General features: G+C 38.1%; 1 protein-coding gene and 1 long non-coding RNA gene across 2 annotated transcripts; both read right to left on the bottom strand.

Moving 5' to 3' along the window:
* Positions 1-6,722: 6,722 nt before the first annotated feature.
* On the bottom strand, positions 6,723-8,146 carry LOC139950128 (uncharacterized). Its single transcript, XM_071948755.1, has one exon. It carries the CDS (start codon positions 8,144-8,146, stop codon positions 7,310-7,312), a length of 837 nt encoding a protein of 278 aa, XP_071804856.1. The 3' UTR covers positions 6,723-7,309.
* Positions 8,147-10,858: 2,712 nt separating this feature from the next.
* LOC139949770 (uncharacterized) lies at positions 10,859-16,292 on the bottom strand. The gene is made up of 3 exons (XR_011787571.1): positions 16,207-16,292; positions 12,490-12,753; positions 10,859-11,637 (listed from the first exon to the last, which is right to left on the bottom strand). It is a non-coding gene; the product is annotated as an uncharacterized lncRNA (long non-coding RNA).

Genomic DNA, 16,292 nt, shown 5'->3' with positions numbered 1-16,292 from the left:
GTCACGTAATGACAAGTGTTTATGACCGGTTGTGAGCGGGACAGTTTCTTCATTCCTATTGGTCGAGAGCAACGGCTGAAACAGTTGTGCCACATCAAGCGATACGTGCGACGCGCACAGCAATCTCCTAATGTGGAATTGTTTACCCAAGGGCCTTACCTTTTCAAAGTGTGTTGAATCGGTTTTCAACTATAGTGGTTTAAACCCGCCGAGGCCTGGTTCTTGATAATTTACTTCGTCTCGGTAAAATTTTCAAGAACTTGCTTTGCGTAACACCATGTGAATATCTCTTATAGCCTCAAGAGTGTTGTTAAAGAAACATTTATCTGTATTGGCCCGATACTGGTGAGTACCATATTAATACTGTGTTTTGTATTGGCTCAATACTGACTCGAGGGTTGGCTCAGTTTTGCACGTTGGCATTTTATCAGTCAAGTACAGTCATCTAGCTGATTTGTATAATATTGATTTACGAGAGTTGCAGTTTGGAACAATATAAAAAGAAAAAAGAAAAAAAAAAAGAAAAAAGCCTTTGAGGTTGAGGTTAAATGAATTAGGAGAAACTGAGAAACTATACGAAGCCTACTTGATATTTAAAAAGGAATTACATGCGAGTTATTGAGTTTGACGGTTTGACGGTGCCGGCAATTTGAGACACCGAATAGTATTAATTTGTTTTTATTTTGTGCTAAAATGTATACCTCCATTATTTTTTTATTGGTTTTACTTAGCATTTTAATGATTTTGTTTCAATTAATATTTTCATGACTGCTGTATTCCTCATTTATTTCTTGTTTTTGTTATCACGGACAACTAAACTTAATTGTAATGTAGTTTTTTATTGCAAAGTAATTTCAGATAAGTTTAATTTATTTTATATATATTTTGCATTTTTATTGTATTAACTTATTTGTTTTTTATTCCGATACGTTGGCAACACTCCCTATCGCACAATTTAAAAAATTATACAGAATTGTTTTGTTTTTCTTTGCTAACAAACAGTTGCTGGCAGTATTACCCATCAAACATACTGTATTGGCCCGATACATGGCGAGTACCGTAATAGTACTGTGTTTTGTATTGGCTGTTACTGATCGAAGGTTGGCTCACTTACATTTGCACTTTGGCATTTAGTCAGTCCATTACAGTTGCCACTCAACCAGTAGGCCTTCAGGCCCAATAACGTTCATGCTGATGCTAGCACTTCTGTTTTGGGCTATTACAGTATGTCACTTTTGGTCCAGAATTGGCCCGTTATCTGGCCAGGTGTGGCCCACTGCTGGCATAAGGTTGGCTCAATACTCTTTGCACATTTGCATTTAAGAGTCCCAGTATAGTTGACATTTGGCTATTGGTATTTACTCAAAAAACAAAACAAAAAACTGGACACTTATGGTAATTGTCAAAGACTTCACAATTGGTGTAACTCAAGATATGCATAAAATAACAAACCTGTGAAAATTTGAGCTCAATCGGTCGTCGAAGTTGTGTGATATTAATGAAAGAAAGAACAAAAGTTGTCGCATCATGTTCACACGAAGTTGTGCACTTTCAGATGCTTGATTTCGAGACCTCAAATTCTAAATCTGAGGTCTCGAAATCAAATTCGTGAAAAATTAATTCTTTCTCGAAAAACTACGTCCCTTCAGAGGGAGCAGTTTCTCACGATGTTTTATACCATCAACCTCTCCCCATTACTCGTAATCAAGAAAAGTTTTATGCTAATGATTGTTTTGAGTAATTACCGATAGTGTCCACTGCCTTTGGAGTAGCATAAAACCTCACGTGGTAAAGAGTAACGGAGACCTGTTGATAGTATTAAACATTGTGAGAAACAACTCCCTCTGAAGTAACATAGTTTTCGAGAAAGAATGTATTTTCCATTGAATTGTTTTCGGGACAGCAGAATTAGATTTTGAGGTCTCAAATTCAAGCATCTGAAAGCACACAACTGCGTATGGCAAGGGTGTTTTTCTTTCATTATTATCTCGAAACTTCGACGACGAATTGAGCTCAAATTTTGACAGGTTTACTATGCAAATGTTGAGATACACCAAGTGAGACGACTGGTGTTTTGACAGTTATTACCAATATTTGAGGGGGTAAACAAATCCCTACAAATGAAACTACAAATTGTCAGTTATCAAAATTTGTCACAATCTTAAGCCATCTTTTGGCACAGCTTTTGCACTCTGCCTTGGACTTGACATAATTTGACCAGCGTAGGTTTAATGCCGGGCCAATGGTGTGCCACTTCACAACAATTTGGCACAGAAAAGGTTTTCTATGACCATTACGCCGAAATGGTGTGCCGCTACAAAACCAGTAGACATTTAATCTTCAGCGTTTTCACGAAGTATAAGCACGCACTGCTGTACCAGCAAAAAAAAAAACAATCAGAGAAAACGGCCTCTGAAGTTGAACATTTTTTGGAAAAACCCGCTTTCCTTCAAAACGAGGTATTTCCATTTAAATTTCTCAATGTAGATAGTTGATGACTTGAACTTAGAAACTAATCTTATTTTGATTTATTTGCATAATATATAATTATGAAACTAGACACGAGAGAAGATACCTACTACTTCGTGACCACGAAACAGGTCTTTGTGCGTTTTCACAAAGTAGCACTCGCCTATGCTACAACACAGCATTTTGTGTTTCAGAAACTAGGTCAGCGCGCGCGCTCGCTCGCAGTTGCGTGGTACTTTACCTCACTTTTGTTTTACCTCTCTGTGACTCGATCGAGTGCGTGCCGTACATTACAATGGTAAAACAGAAGTTAAGTGCTACTTCGTGAAAACGAAACTTCATGAAACAAACGGTTACAAACGCTTTTCACAAGACCAACTCGACCGATCCAAGGCAACGTGTTCCTTTAATGGGGGTGCGCGAGGCCGATCTTTACTCGTCTGCAACGCCTGCAGAACAAAACAGCGCGGTTAGTTATGGCTGGTGGACAGGACGTGCCCTCTATCGACTTACTGAGGGAACTTCATTGGCTCCATGTCAGACAAAGAACTGCTTTCAAACTCATGCTGTATGTCTACAAGGCCATCAAGAACCTTGGCCCTAGTTATCTTATCCTTCGACTCCAGAACACTGGTTCCGCTGAACACGGACCAAGACTGCGCTCCTCCACTGATCGGACCCGGCTTGTTGTCCAAAGATCGTACACGAAAGCTGGTGACATGACTTTCACATCTACCGCGGCTCGTCTTCGTGAACTTCCGACCAGTCTTCGTGAACCGCCGTCTTTGTCTGTATTCAAGCGGAAATTGAAAACTCATTTGTTTCTGTGATTCGCTGTTTTCTTTGTTCCTCTTCTTTGTTAAGAGATCCGTTCTTCGTGAGGGCGCAATAGAAATGCTTGTGTATTATTATTATTAATTTGTACCCACGGTTGTGACATGTGATATTGATTATCAATTATTCCAAATTATTACATTATTGCAATCAGAATATAAAAAAAGGCTCGTCCAAAAATATATACAATTTGTTGGAGGTAAACAAATCCCTACAAATGATGTTACAAATTGTCAGTTTTTAAAATGTGTCACAATCTTAAGCCATCTTTTGGCACAGCTTTGACACCCTGCCTTGGAATTGACATGACCATGAGTCGGTTCAATGCCGGGCCAATGATGCGCCGCTACACAACCAGTATTGGCCCAGAAAAGGTTTTCTATACCAGTTTGCCGAAATTGTGTGCCGCTACAAAACCAGTAGACAAATGTCAGTAAGTAAAACTTTCATTATCAGACGAAAATTGAACTCGTCAGTTTTTCGATAGTCTCATAAACGTTACAACGAGTTTATACAACTTAATATATTATAATTGGATAATAGAACTAGCCGTTGCAAACAATTTACCACCCAAAGGGACGTATTGGTGGGCATAAGCAGGTGTTTTTCATTCGCGTTCAAGTATCTTATGCCATTTGGCTGATATGTATTTTGATTTACTTTAGTTGCAGTTTCGGACGATATATTAAAATAAATGCCTTTGAGGTAAAATAAATAAGGAGAAAAGAAGAAAATTACTAAGCCGACTTGATATTTAAAAAGGAATTACATGCAAGTTATTGACTTTGACGGTACCGGCATTTTGAGAAACCGAATAGTACTAATTTATTTTTATTTGGTGCTTAAATTTTGATTGGTTTTACATACAGCACTCTAAAAAAAAGTGTTTTCATTAACACCTGTATTCTTCATCTATTTATTGTTTTTTTTTATCATGGACAACTAAACTTAATTGTAATGTACTTTATAATTGCAAAGTAATTTCAGATAAGTTTAATTTATTTTATATGTGTTTTACATTTTTATTGTAGTAACCTATTTGTTTTATCCCGATACGATGGCGACACTCCCCATCGAACAAGTTAAACGAATTATACAGAATTGTTTTTGTTTTCTTTGCTAACAAATAGTTGCGGGCAGTGACACCCATCAAACATACTGTATTGGCCCGATACATGGCGAGTACCGTAATAGTACTGTGTTTTGTATTGGCTGTTACTGATCGAAGGTTGGCTAATTTACATTTGCACATATCTGCCCAGTACAATAGACCCTTCCCATGAAATATGTAAATTGCACATAGCGCGTGCGCACTAACGTTTTGGTTGGCAAAATGAGGGAACATCGCGCTGTTTTGTACACGGCTAATGGGTGCGTGACGCAGACGCAATTGCGCGTCTGCTTAGTGCACAACTCTATGGCATTTGCCAACCAACAGTGTATGTACGCATGCGTGAATGTGATTAGCATATTTCATGGGAAGGGTCCATTGCCATAACTCACCCAAGTACAGTCCCAATAACGTTTATGCCGATGCTGGCACTGTATACAGCCATACATCACCATTGGTCCAGAATTGGCCTGTTATCTGTCCAGATATGGTTCACTGCTGGCAGAATTGGTTGGCCCAGCATGCAATACTCTTTGCACATTGGCATTTAATTGGCCCAGGTTTACATTAAGCACCCAGTACAGACCCATGAATATTGCTCATGCCGATGCTGGCACTTCTGTATTGGACTATTATAGCTTGCCACTTTTTGGCACAGAATAAATTGGCCAGCTACTGGCCAAATGCCCCACAGCTGGCAGAAGGTTGGCCAACATACTTTTTGGTAAAATTAATATGCATCGGGGATGAGGAATATTCGTTTTGGTTTGTATCCTCCAAAACATTAAATCTATAACTAATTGGACCCTTAAATACACGTGATTCTATAAGCACACATTACCAACTGCCTACAGCCAGAAAAGGTTTGCCAAAAATGGTGTGCCGCTACAAAACCAGTGTTGGCACAAAAAAGGTTTTCTCTATTTTTGCCTAAAATGGTGTGCAGCTAAAAAGACCAGTATTGATCCAGAAAAATTTATATAGGCCCTACAATTTTGCCAAAAATGGTGTGCAGCTAAAAACCCTGTATTGACACAGAAAAGATTTCTATACCATTTTGCTGAAATGGTGTGCAGATACAAAACCAGTATCGGCCCAAGAAATGTTTTCTACCATTTTGCTTAATAGGTGTGCCTCCACAAAACCAGTATTGGCTCAGTAGCCTAATGGTTGTCTAACTTATTGCCCAAATGGTGCGTCACCACCACAACACAAGCATCGGCCCATTGTAGGGTTTCTATACCATTTTGGGAAAAAACGGTGTGCCGCTACAAAACCAGTATTGGACTATAAATGCAAGTAGTATACCATTTTGGCAAAATGGTACGCCTCTACATCTTCCAACATCTTCCAACGTTCCCCCCAAATAAAACCAGTATTTGCCCAATGCAGGTTTTCTTCAATATTGCCAAATTGTGTGGCCCAAGCCAGTACTGGATCCGTGCAGGTAATCTATCATTTTGCACAAAATGGCGCACCGCTACAAAACCAGTATTGGCCCATTCACTTGGTTTCCACCATTTTGTATGAAATGGTGTGCCTTCCCACACTTTTACTCAGGTTGGATTCGAACCCAAAACCTTTGCAACTGTAAATGATAAAGACCTTTCACTTTTCGGTAATGCATTTATTTGATCGTCTATTAGTAAACCACATTTTTACACTAAACAATATTAACTCATTTTAATGAAGTGGGCGTTGTACTACTAATTTGAGCATAATATTGCGTAAAAACCATTCTATCAAAACGCGTCGTCCTAAAAGCTGTCTCGCTGGGGCCAGCAGTCTCGCAAGAACACCGCCCGTGTCGCAAGATTCTTGTAAAAGAACAAAGTAATATGATAACGAAGCGAATTAAAGTCGAAGCCTATTCACAAATGGGGGTATAATAATTTTACAAGTTTCTTAAAGTTGTAACAAGTAAGCGCAAAATTTAAAATGGACCGAAAACCCAATCAAACCAATAATTAAATGTGTGTGATCTAAATGAAAGGATTTCGGAGACACTAGATGGCAGCAGACTGATTTGACGTTGCAAAAGAAAGGTCTATTCTCACTCAAGTATGTATCCGATGAAAATTAACCTGGTAAGTCTGCTGCCACCTAGCGTTCCAAATATCCCGTTTGGTATATACTTTGGAGAACGAATCAAATCAGAAATCTATAGTGAAGAAACACGCGCAGGGTATACGTTGAATGCAGTATAAGAGGATTTGAGCACTTATTCAAAATGTCCATAGATTTACATTAAACTTACAGGGTTTGAAGATAATTATAGTGGAAAGCTTCCCTTCAAATATTACTTACTGAGGTGCTGTAGTTTTTGAGAAATGAGTAAAAAAAAATCATGAAAATAGGTTTGTGAATGATTAAAATAATTTTCGTCTCATGAGACGAAAGTTATTTTCATGACAATGTTTTACTCAATTCCAAAAACTACAACACCTCAGCACGTAATATTTTCAAGGAAGCTTTCTGCTATGATTATCTTCAAACTGTGTAAGTTTAGTGTAAATCTGTGTACATTGTGTTTTTTGTCCTACAAAAGTTACATGGACCCTTTAAAATCGTAACATGTATTTTTTCATTTCAATTCAGTTCTTAGACGTTTATTCCATACTCTTGCTGTAAAAATATTAGTACAATACAAGAATTGATCAGTTCACAGAAAGGTAACAATATCCAATATTAAGGTATCTTAAGACTACTACATTGTATGCGTTTGGCTATTACACTTATTTCAACAACCATGTGTTATTGTCGACTATCAATTATGAGAGTGGTGCTTTCAATATGATCATCTGATGTGTACTGCAATGGAATGGAACTTGATTATTAAATTTTTAATTCAGTGGTTTTGCTGAGACATCTTACAAAATTCCCCCAGACTCATTTCTAATCATCGTTCTCTTTCACAAAAATGTTTTCTGCAGCGTTGACCCCCCACACAGCAAGTGACAGGGATTCGACCTGCTTCAATGCCCCCGGTATGGTCTGCCACACCGCACCGGTCGGTGTACCGGCAGATACTCCTTGACGATAGAAGATGTCATCGTCAGAATTAACTCCGTAGATCATATCCGAAGAACTGATGTACTTCAGCAGTCCACTTACGTGTGTCCAGTCAGACCCATCGGTATCCGAGTCAGGATCACCAAAAGTTCCTTCCCTGTAGAAAATGTTATCAGCGGAGTTGACGCCCCATACGCCCCCACTACCCACCGAGATTTGCTTCAACCATCCCCAGATATGTAGCCACGAGTTACCGCGAACATTGCAGTTGGATGCCCCGTTACGATGATAAATGTGATCCTCTGCGTCTACTCCCCAAACATGCCCCTTTTGACTGACACTGATGTGCTTTAACAATCCCTCTACTAACACCCAGCCCGTCCCGTCCGGTGTGCCAGCGGTTATGCCATGTCGGTAGAAAATGGCATCGGCACTGTTCACACCCCATACTACATCACGCCCAACATCAACTTGTTTCAGTGCTCCTTCAACTTGCACCCATGAGTCGCCTGTATTCGTTTCGTCGTCGTAGCTTCCCACCCTGTAATAGATGTGGTCATGAACATCGACACCCCACATGCCAGCCCGACCGACCGATGCGTGCTTCAGTGACCCGACAATCTGTCTCCAAGAACCCCCCTTGCAGGTGCAGAGACGTTCAGCAGAACTTGGGACGGCTCCCTGCATGACCAACAGCACCATCACCAAGCTAGTCAACATAAAACATTAAAACACCTGAAATAATTGAATCATTGATACAAAGTGTGTTGAAGAAGTACAATGAGTGAATTTGTTTTTGACGGGAGTGCTGTTTAAACTTGTTTAGAATTAAATGTAATTTTGATATTAAATTTTGTACACTTTTTTTTCGATTAAAAAATCAGGGGTCGATTTCACAAAGAGTTAGGACTCGTCTTGTATCGAGTTAGGACGAGTAACTCGTCTTAACTTAGGATTAATCTTAAGTTCCGCATGCTACAGTGCAGGGTTGGGAATTGTCCTAAGTCCTAAGATTAGTCTTAAGTTAGGAAGAGTTTTGTGAGATCGACGGCAGGCCCCAGACTCAAGGTTTTGAAAAACTAGAAACACTTTTGCCGTACGTTGTAGCGTGCGTCAAAATGAAATTACTTTTGACGTCATGAGTGGGAGTTTGCTTTGTGTAAGGCAGTGAACACTATTGGTAGTTACTTGAAATAATTATTAGCACGAAACCTTACTTGGTAACGAGTAATGGGGTGAGGTTGGTAATATAAAACATTGTGAGAAACGGCTCCCTCTGAAGTGGAGTAGTTTTCGAGAAAGAAGTAATTTTCCATGAATTTGATTTCGAGACCTCAAGTTTTGAACTTGAGGTCCCGAAATCAACCATCCAAACGCACACAACTTCGTGTGACAAGGGTGTTTTTTCTTTCATTATTATGTCGCAACTTCGACGACCAATTGAGCTCAAATTTTCACAGGTTTGTTATTTCATGCATATGTTGAGATACACCAAGTGAGAAGACTGGTCTGTGACAATTACCAATAGTGTCCACTGTCTTTAAACCTCCATGCGAATCTTTCAGAAAAGCACTGGAAATTATTGTTTCTTTACACAGTAAAAGTCACTTTAAACTCGTAATAAAATATGACTCAATTTCCTTATTGATTGCAAACATTTTAATGAAAAACTAATTGTGTAACATTGTTTTTGTGTAACATTGATACACACTGTCGTATCTGGTTTTTTTTGGCTCTATGTTTGTTGCTTTCCTTAGTTTTTCAAACTTGAATCATTGATCTGAACTTGCATTAATTTCACTTGGAGATTCGGAGTCAGTTCACAATTACTTGTACACATACATGTATTTCACATACAACGCCACAAATTATTGCACACAACGGTATGCACACACCATGATTCACTGCAGACGGTTGAAAGTGCAAGCTGACGCTACATCACTTTGGACCAATCAACACATCTGGAAAGCTTACGTCATTGTACGTTTATCCAATGACATCTTTTGACGTGGTAGACCAGTGTGTGAGAGACAGGGGACCAGTCTACGTGATTACCGTCCAATGCTGGCTTACAATTGATGGTGCCCGTTAAAATAAAACTTACCAACTTAGCAATCGTGTCACAGTCAGTGCGCAAGGGTCAGAAAACCCCTTCATTTCATTTGTTAGATATTCATGACCGTCGCGGCTATGAATATATAATGAGCTCGGAGGACGCATTTTAAAAAATCCAATTCGGGAGTATTAAATACTCTAACAGACAAAAACTTTCATAAAACGGAGTAATAATGTTTTCTTGTACCTACAAAAATTATTCCATAATTTTATGTATCCAAAAATAAGAAATATGAGACAAAAAACATTACCCTCTTTGTGCAGAAATAATGGTCTTCAAAAACGTCATCTTTTTAATATTTAACCAAATTGTGCAGAAGAATTCTACAGATGGACTGTTAGGTAAACTATTGATGTAGTCTTTCGCTGTATTCGTTATTTCCAAGATAGCTCGAAACAGTCAAGTTCACCAAAAGAATCCGTCTTCGTCAGCGTGACCGTTCAGAATCGAGAAATCCGCCATGTCTCGCTTGTAAAATGAGAGCCCACACGTGATTGGTCAAAACATGGACCATGCTCAATGTCCTATGTAACTAGTGTAACCAATCAGCTGCTGTGTAAGGAAACGCTAGTCATTTGCCTAGCGTTTCCGTACACTTCAGTCATGTCTGGTTCCCTACTTCAAACGTTACACTGATTAATGCGGTGTTGGGTAAACATTGAGGTACCAGGCTTTTCAAAGGATTGTGCATTTGTCTAAAAGGGATTCGTTTAAAGAAGGTCTGCCGTACAATGGCTAAATCCATTAAAATTATTTTTTGAAGCTTTTTAATATGCCATTCCACCGAAAATAGTATTAGATATTCGCCGTGGTTTATACCTTGATGAAAGAAACACTATTGCATTTCAAGGGTCCACCATTACTTGCCCATTTTCATGCTTTTATTCTGTGAGGATTGGTCAATTTGTTAACAACATATTTTTTATTAAACACTGCAACATTCTTTTCTTATTTCATTTATTAATTTATTTATTTGATTCTTTCAGCTGCAGGAATGTCTCATGCAATTATCCACATTTTCCTTTACAGAGTCTTAATTATTTAAATAATTGTTTAATGCTAGGTCAGCTCGGAGAAAAATTAAAAAAAAGTTGTTACAGGAACACCCAGGTATTAGGAGATCTGTAAACATATAAAGTGGAAATTATACTTTCTAATTCAACTAGTTTCTTATTTTCCCTATTATCTATAAACATCACAAGCAACTTGCAATACAACATTAAGTACTATTTTTGTCTGCCAATAAATATTGATTAAAATAATGTAATTTATCTTGATGGGAACCCTGTAAAGCAATGATTGAACAATGCTTACTCTTTATCTTAAAGTTATTGTACAATACTATTGGCAAAGATCTTTTCGTTGAAAAGCTTACTGATCGTTAAGTTCACATTTGAACTATTTTTTCTGTCTCTGATCTGAAATGAAGCTTCACACTTCCTGCGAATGTGAATGCGATACCAATGTTGATACCAAAAGTTCACAAATAACTTGCAGAGGTTGAATTGTGCGAATATTGCATTGTGCAAATATCGCAACGAAAACAGAGTTGTGATGTAAAATTCAAGTAAAATCCATATCGAATTCACATTCGCAGTAAGTATGAACCAGGCTTAAGACTTTAAACTTTAAATTAAAAAAATATTCAGAAATATAAATTCACAAGCATGCAAAAGTTTCAACTCAATTCGGGGTCTGTTAGCTTGAGAAAAAAAAACCCAGCAAAACCTTTTATTTAGTACGAGGTACTAAAGTATCTTGTAAGAAGGTACGAAGTGTCCAAGGTACGAAGTGTCCAAGGTACGATGAGTCCCATAGTCACTTCGTACCTTGCAAAGGTACGAAGCGTCTAGGGTGCGAAGAGGCAAAGGTACGAAGTGTCCTGACACCTTTCATCTCGGAAGCCTAGCGATACCAACTACATCTCTGAGCACGGCATTCCCGAACAGTCATAATTACAACACCCCGTAGAAATCTGGCTGGGTTACAACATCAGGAAGAAACCAGTCAATGTTCAACTTCACGTTCTCCGACAAGTACTTTGTGACGGAATTATCCAAAAGCTAGAAACAACGGTAGATCATCAAGGGTAGGCCTGAGGTTTGGAGGGAAAAAAAGTATCATAAGATTTTAATTTTACATTGTTTAGATCCCATCATATAGTTATTTAAAAAAAGGTTGACAGAAATAACCAGGCTAATTCTCATTGTATATGGACCTAAACTGGGGGCACTGTACTCCGTAGCACGCTAATATAAGGTTTGCGATATAAACACATCCGGTTATTAAAAATTTAACTTTGTATAATAAGATGACAACTAACATGACTAAAGAAACAAATATATTAATGCAATAAAACAAAGTGCAAGTTGAAGACAAAAACTTGTGTATTGTAAATATCATGTCCAAAATAGCCTAGAACTGTCACTGACTCACTGTGTAGTACGAGCATGGAGGGTCTATTTCTTCCTCCATGGTATAATTATAACAATGTTTAAAGTTAAACCAGGTCCCTACTAGTACTACTTTCTGATATTTAAAAAAATGTTTTATAAATACATGCCACGACGACGACGAAAGACAAAACAACTAAACAGCAGCCCCAGAAAATCGTGTTTACTGTGACGTCACGCAACAATGAGTGCCGCAACAACGGAGAAATTTGTGATTTCTCGTGAAATTACGAGGCCGAAAACACGACAACGGTTGAACGTGCAGAAATGAATGTACCATCAATAGGACCGGAAACCCTTCGTCTACCATAATATCGACCTCATTTGTCTCCATTATGCTCGAAACAGTCAAGTTCACCAAAAATGTGAGGCTATTCTTCGAAAAGTGTGAAAACTTAAGTACACTTCAGTTGAAAATATAAATGTCTTAGAAGGTTAAATTCGGTAAAAATTGGGTTCTAAATCTACGTTAGATTGTCGAGAAGGCTACTTACCCCACCATGTTGGTCTAACTCCGACGGAAATGTACTTCCCATCGGTTTGAAGGAGCAGTGTCGGAACGCTCGCATTTTCACGCGAAATCTCGAAGGGGTCCGAGGCCAGCTCTCGCTGCAAATGAAATCGAGCGCTATGCTTCATTATCGAGCACGGTGCGCACGGACTGGTCATAGTTGAGCAACGTAGACTACCTCACGGTTCAATAGGGAATTTATGACCAAAGTGACGGGGTCCTGTTGTTTAGTCTGAGTACACCAGTCCTTTGTGAAATAAAAATAAGATTCATGAAAAAATATAAATTATCATTAATTAAATGATTACGGTAGATTGCCTTAGCTTCGATCCGAACCGTACTTTCTTCAGAGCTTATATTTTATATTTATATTTTATGTTTGGTGGTTTAGTTCATAGATAAAAAAAAAACATTTTTTTTTAAGTAGCTTAAAAGTACTTTATTGTATATCAATCATTATGTTCCGAGGTTTTGCAAAGTAAAAATGACCTTAATGTTGTGACGTCTGTGCGGCACCTAAATGTAGCCCGAGCACTAAATGTAGCTTGACCTAAATGCAGCCCCAAACATTTAGGTACATGTTTGGGGCTACATTTAGGTCAGGCTACATTTAGGGCTCGGGCTACATTTAGGTGCCGCACAGACGTCACACTTTGAGGCTCGTGAATTTAATACGCCAGTAATCTGCCATTGAGCCCACACTGTAAAAAACCCTTTATTTTCTGCAGGCAAGCACCTCCAAAAACAAAAAACTAGAATAGAAAATGTATATTTATATACGATAAAAAGGGACAATTTCCGTACAGTTACACTGTAAAAAATTACCGTAATTTTACGGTGAAAAGTACGTAAATAGCTACGGTGTTTTACCGTAACGAGATTTTTCCATGACTTTACGGTGCAACCCCGTAAATACCGGCTCGCAATGCACCATGGGATTGTTTAAAAAAATTACCGTAATTTTTACGGTGATAACGACATTTTTCAATGACTTTACGGTGCAACCCCGTAAATACCGGCTCGCAATGCACCATGGGATTGTTTAAAAATAATTACCGACATTTTTACGGTGAAAAGTACGGTGGAACCCGTAAATAATGGCTCGCAATGCACCATGGGATTGTTAAATAAAATCACCGTAATTTTTACGGTGAAAAGTACGCAAACATCTACGGTGTATTTTATATAAAAAACAACTTCCTTGACTTTACGGTGTAACCCCGTTAATACGTGCTCGCAATGCACCATGGGATTGTCTAAAAGGAATTACCGTAAATTTACGGTGAGAAATGTGTATATTTCGATGGTGAATTACCATTCTCGCTTTTGCTCGCCAGCCTTTTACGGCCAAAATCCGTATCTGGGCACACCAAAAGAACTCTAGGGATCATCGCGCACGCGCAATGCTTATGAGGAAGTTCAGGCGGGGCGACTAGAGTAACTAGATTTACCCACTTTTTGTACTCTATTGTACAATCCCGTGCTCATGGTGTATTACTTAAAGGTATGATACATCATTGGTTTTGGTTCTGGAAAAAATGAGTTCATTCCAATTCCAGTCGTCTAGTTTTCAAAACACCCATCATTGGTATCCTGTTAAGGTTTCTATTTCATCAGTTATTCTATGTGGATGTTTATATTGTGTTATGAAGACCACTAAATGCAGCGGCTGAATTCGATCAGTGTAAATCGAAAGCAGTTGTTGCCTTTTGATGGTGTTCAGAACTTTTCTTGAATATCAGCATTTAAGATGGAACTATTTTGAAGGGAGATTATTATCTCATTTGCAGTTTTATGATGAAAATTATTTAGAATTATATTTCTTGCCAAATTATTTTGATAATTACCAAAGCTGTATCGTACCTTTAACATATGGTTATTTTCCATTTTTTAAAATACAATACCATTGTAGTAATTATACTATTGTAATAAGCCATTACAATTACGGTCAGTTTCCACTTTTTCAAATACGGTCCCATGGCAGTAATATCAACGTGTAATATACCGTACAAATCACGGCACTCTGTAACCTCGTGTACGGTTTTACACCGTATTGACAGCCTTATCACCGTAAAAATCACGCCACACCGTAACTTCATGTACGGTTTGCACCGTTTATTCACAGCTTCCTCACCGTGAAAATCACGGCACACCGTAACTTCGTGTACGACACACCGTAACTTCGTGTACGGTTTACACCGTAAACTGACAGCTTTCTCACCGTGAAAATCACGGCACACCGTAATTTCGTGTACGGTTTGCAACGTAAAATTTACGGGAATCGGTTGGCATCTCGCTGCACAACCGATTCCCGTAAATTTTACGGGAATCGGTTGGCATCTCGCTGCACAACCGATTCCCGTAAAATTTACGGGAATCGGTTGGCATCTCGCTGCACAACCGATTCCCGTAAAATTTACGGGAATCGGTTGGCATCTCGCTGCACAACCGATTCCCGTAAATTTTACGGGAATTTTTTTACAGTGTACAGAAATCGTTGTTAATTGGATTGTAAAAGTAGGTGATAGTTGTTTGTCAGTGAATTTTAGGTAATTTTTTAAAAATTTGCCGTCAAATCTTTGAGAATGATTACAGAAATCTTTGTAAATTTGTTTGTAAAACATCATAAGTAATGTTTTTCAAAAGTCTTAGGTAATTTTACTCATTTGTTTGTGTATTATTACAGAATCTTATAGAATAATAACGTACAATTCACTGATTATTATTTTTTTTTAAATACATGAGCTATGTTTCTCAGTAAGTTTGAGGTAGTTTTAGAAGTTTTGTTTGTATATTTACAAATAATATGACCTGTAGAACGAGATTACAGAAATCATTGTAAATTTGTTTTTAGAAATACATGTGAGTAATGTTTATCAGTAAAGTTTAGGTAATTTGACTAAATGTACACAATTTAGGGATGGCTGTGCTGCAAGTTTTATCCTAGCATTGGTGCTTGATGTGGACGTGTTGCCGACGTTCGTTTTGACATAATGTCACAGCATAGTATGCCGACGTTGGCTCGGCATTGGACCGTCATTGATTATGCAAATTTGAAGGCAGGGTGTCAAAACTGTTCCAAATAATGGGCTAATAAATGTGGCAAATATAATATGTAATCTGACAAAGTAATACAATCTGTTGGGATTTTTGTTGTATAAATTATAGAAGAATAGTTTAGATAATTTTTGAAGTGCAATAGTTTATATATTTTGATTGCAATAATGTAATATTATAGAACAGTTGCTAATCAATATCACATTCGTGAGTACGAATTCATCGGAAGTTGAACTGCATTATAACACTCGGTGTATGTTATACTGTATTAGTAGTGCATTACGCTGTAGGTTGTTTGTGTTGTAAGGGAGATTTAAAGACCCGGGCCCAATTTTATAGAGCTGCTTAAGCAAACAATTTCGCTTAAAGCCATTATACGCTTTCGGTAAACAGTATTGTCCAAGTCCCACACTTCGTGTATCACAACTTATATATAAAATAACAATCCTGTGAAAATTTAGGCTCAATCGGACATCGGAGACGGGAGAAAATAACGGGAAACCCCACTCCTGTTTTCGCGCGTTTCGCCGTGTCATGACATGTGTTTATAACAAATCCGTAATTCTCGCTAACGAGAATTTATATTGTTTTACCGTTTTCTCAAAATTTATTTATAATAAATAATAGATAATAAACTACTCACCGATATTGAAAAAGGTCGGACGTTTTTACATCAGCAGATTCTAACTACTCGCAGGCCTAGCTCTATGGTGTTAGCTAGAATGGTAG

Source organism: Asterias amurensis, chromosome 17, assembly GCF_032118995.1.
Source record: "Asterias amurensis chromosome 17, ASM3211899v1".
Taxonomy (NCBI): Eukaryota; Metazoa; Echinodermata; class Asteroidea; order Forcipulatida; family Asteriidae; genus Asterias; species Asterias amurensis.
The sequence above is the reverse complement of the archived record's forward strand: the minus strand, read 5'-3'. Positions and strand labels throughout refer to the sequence as shown.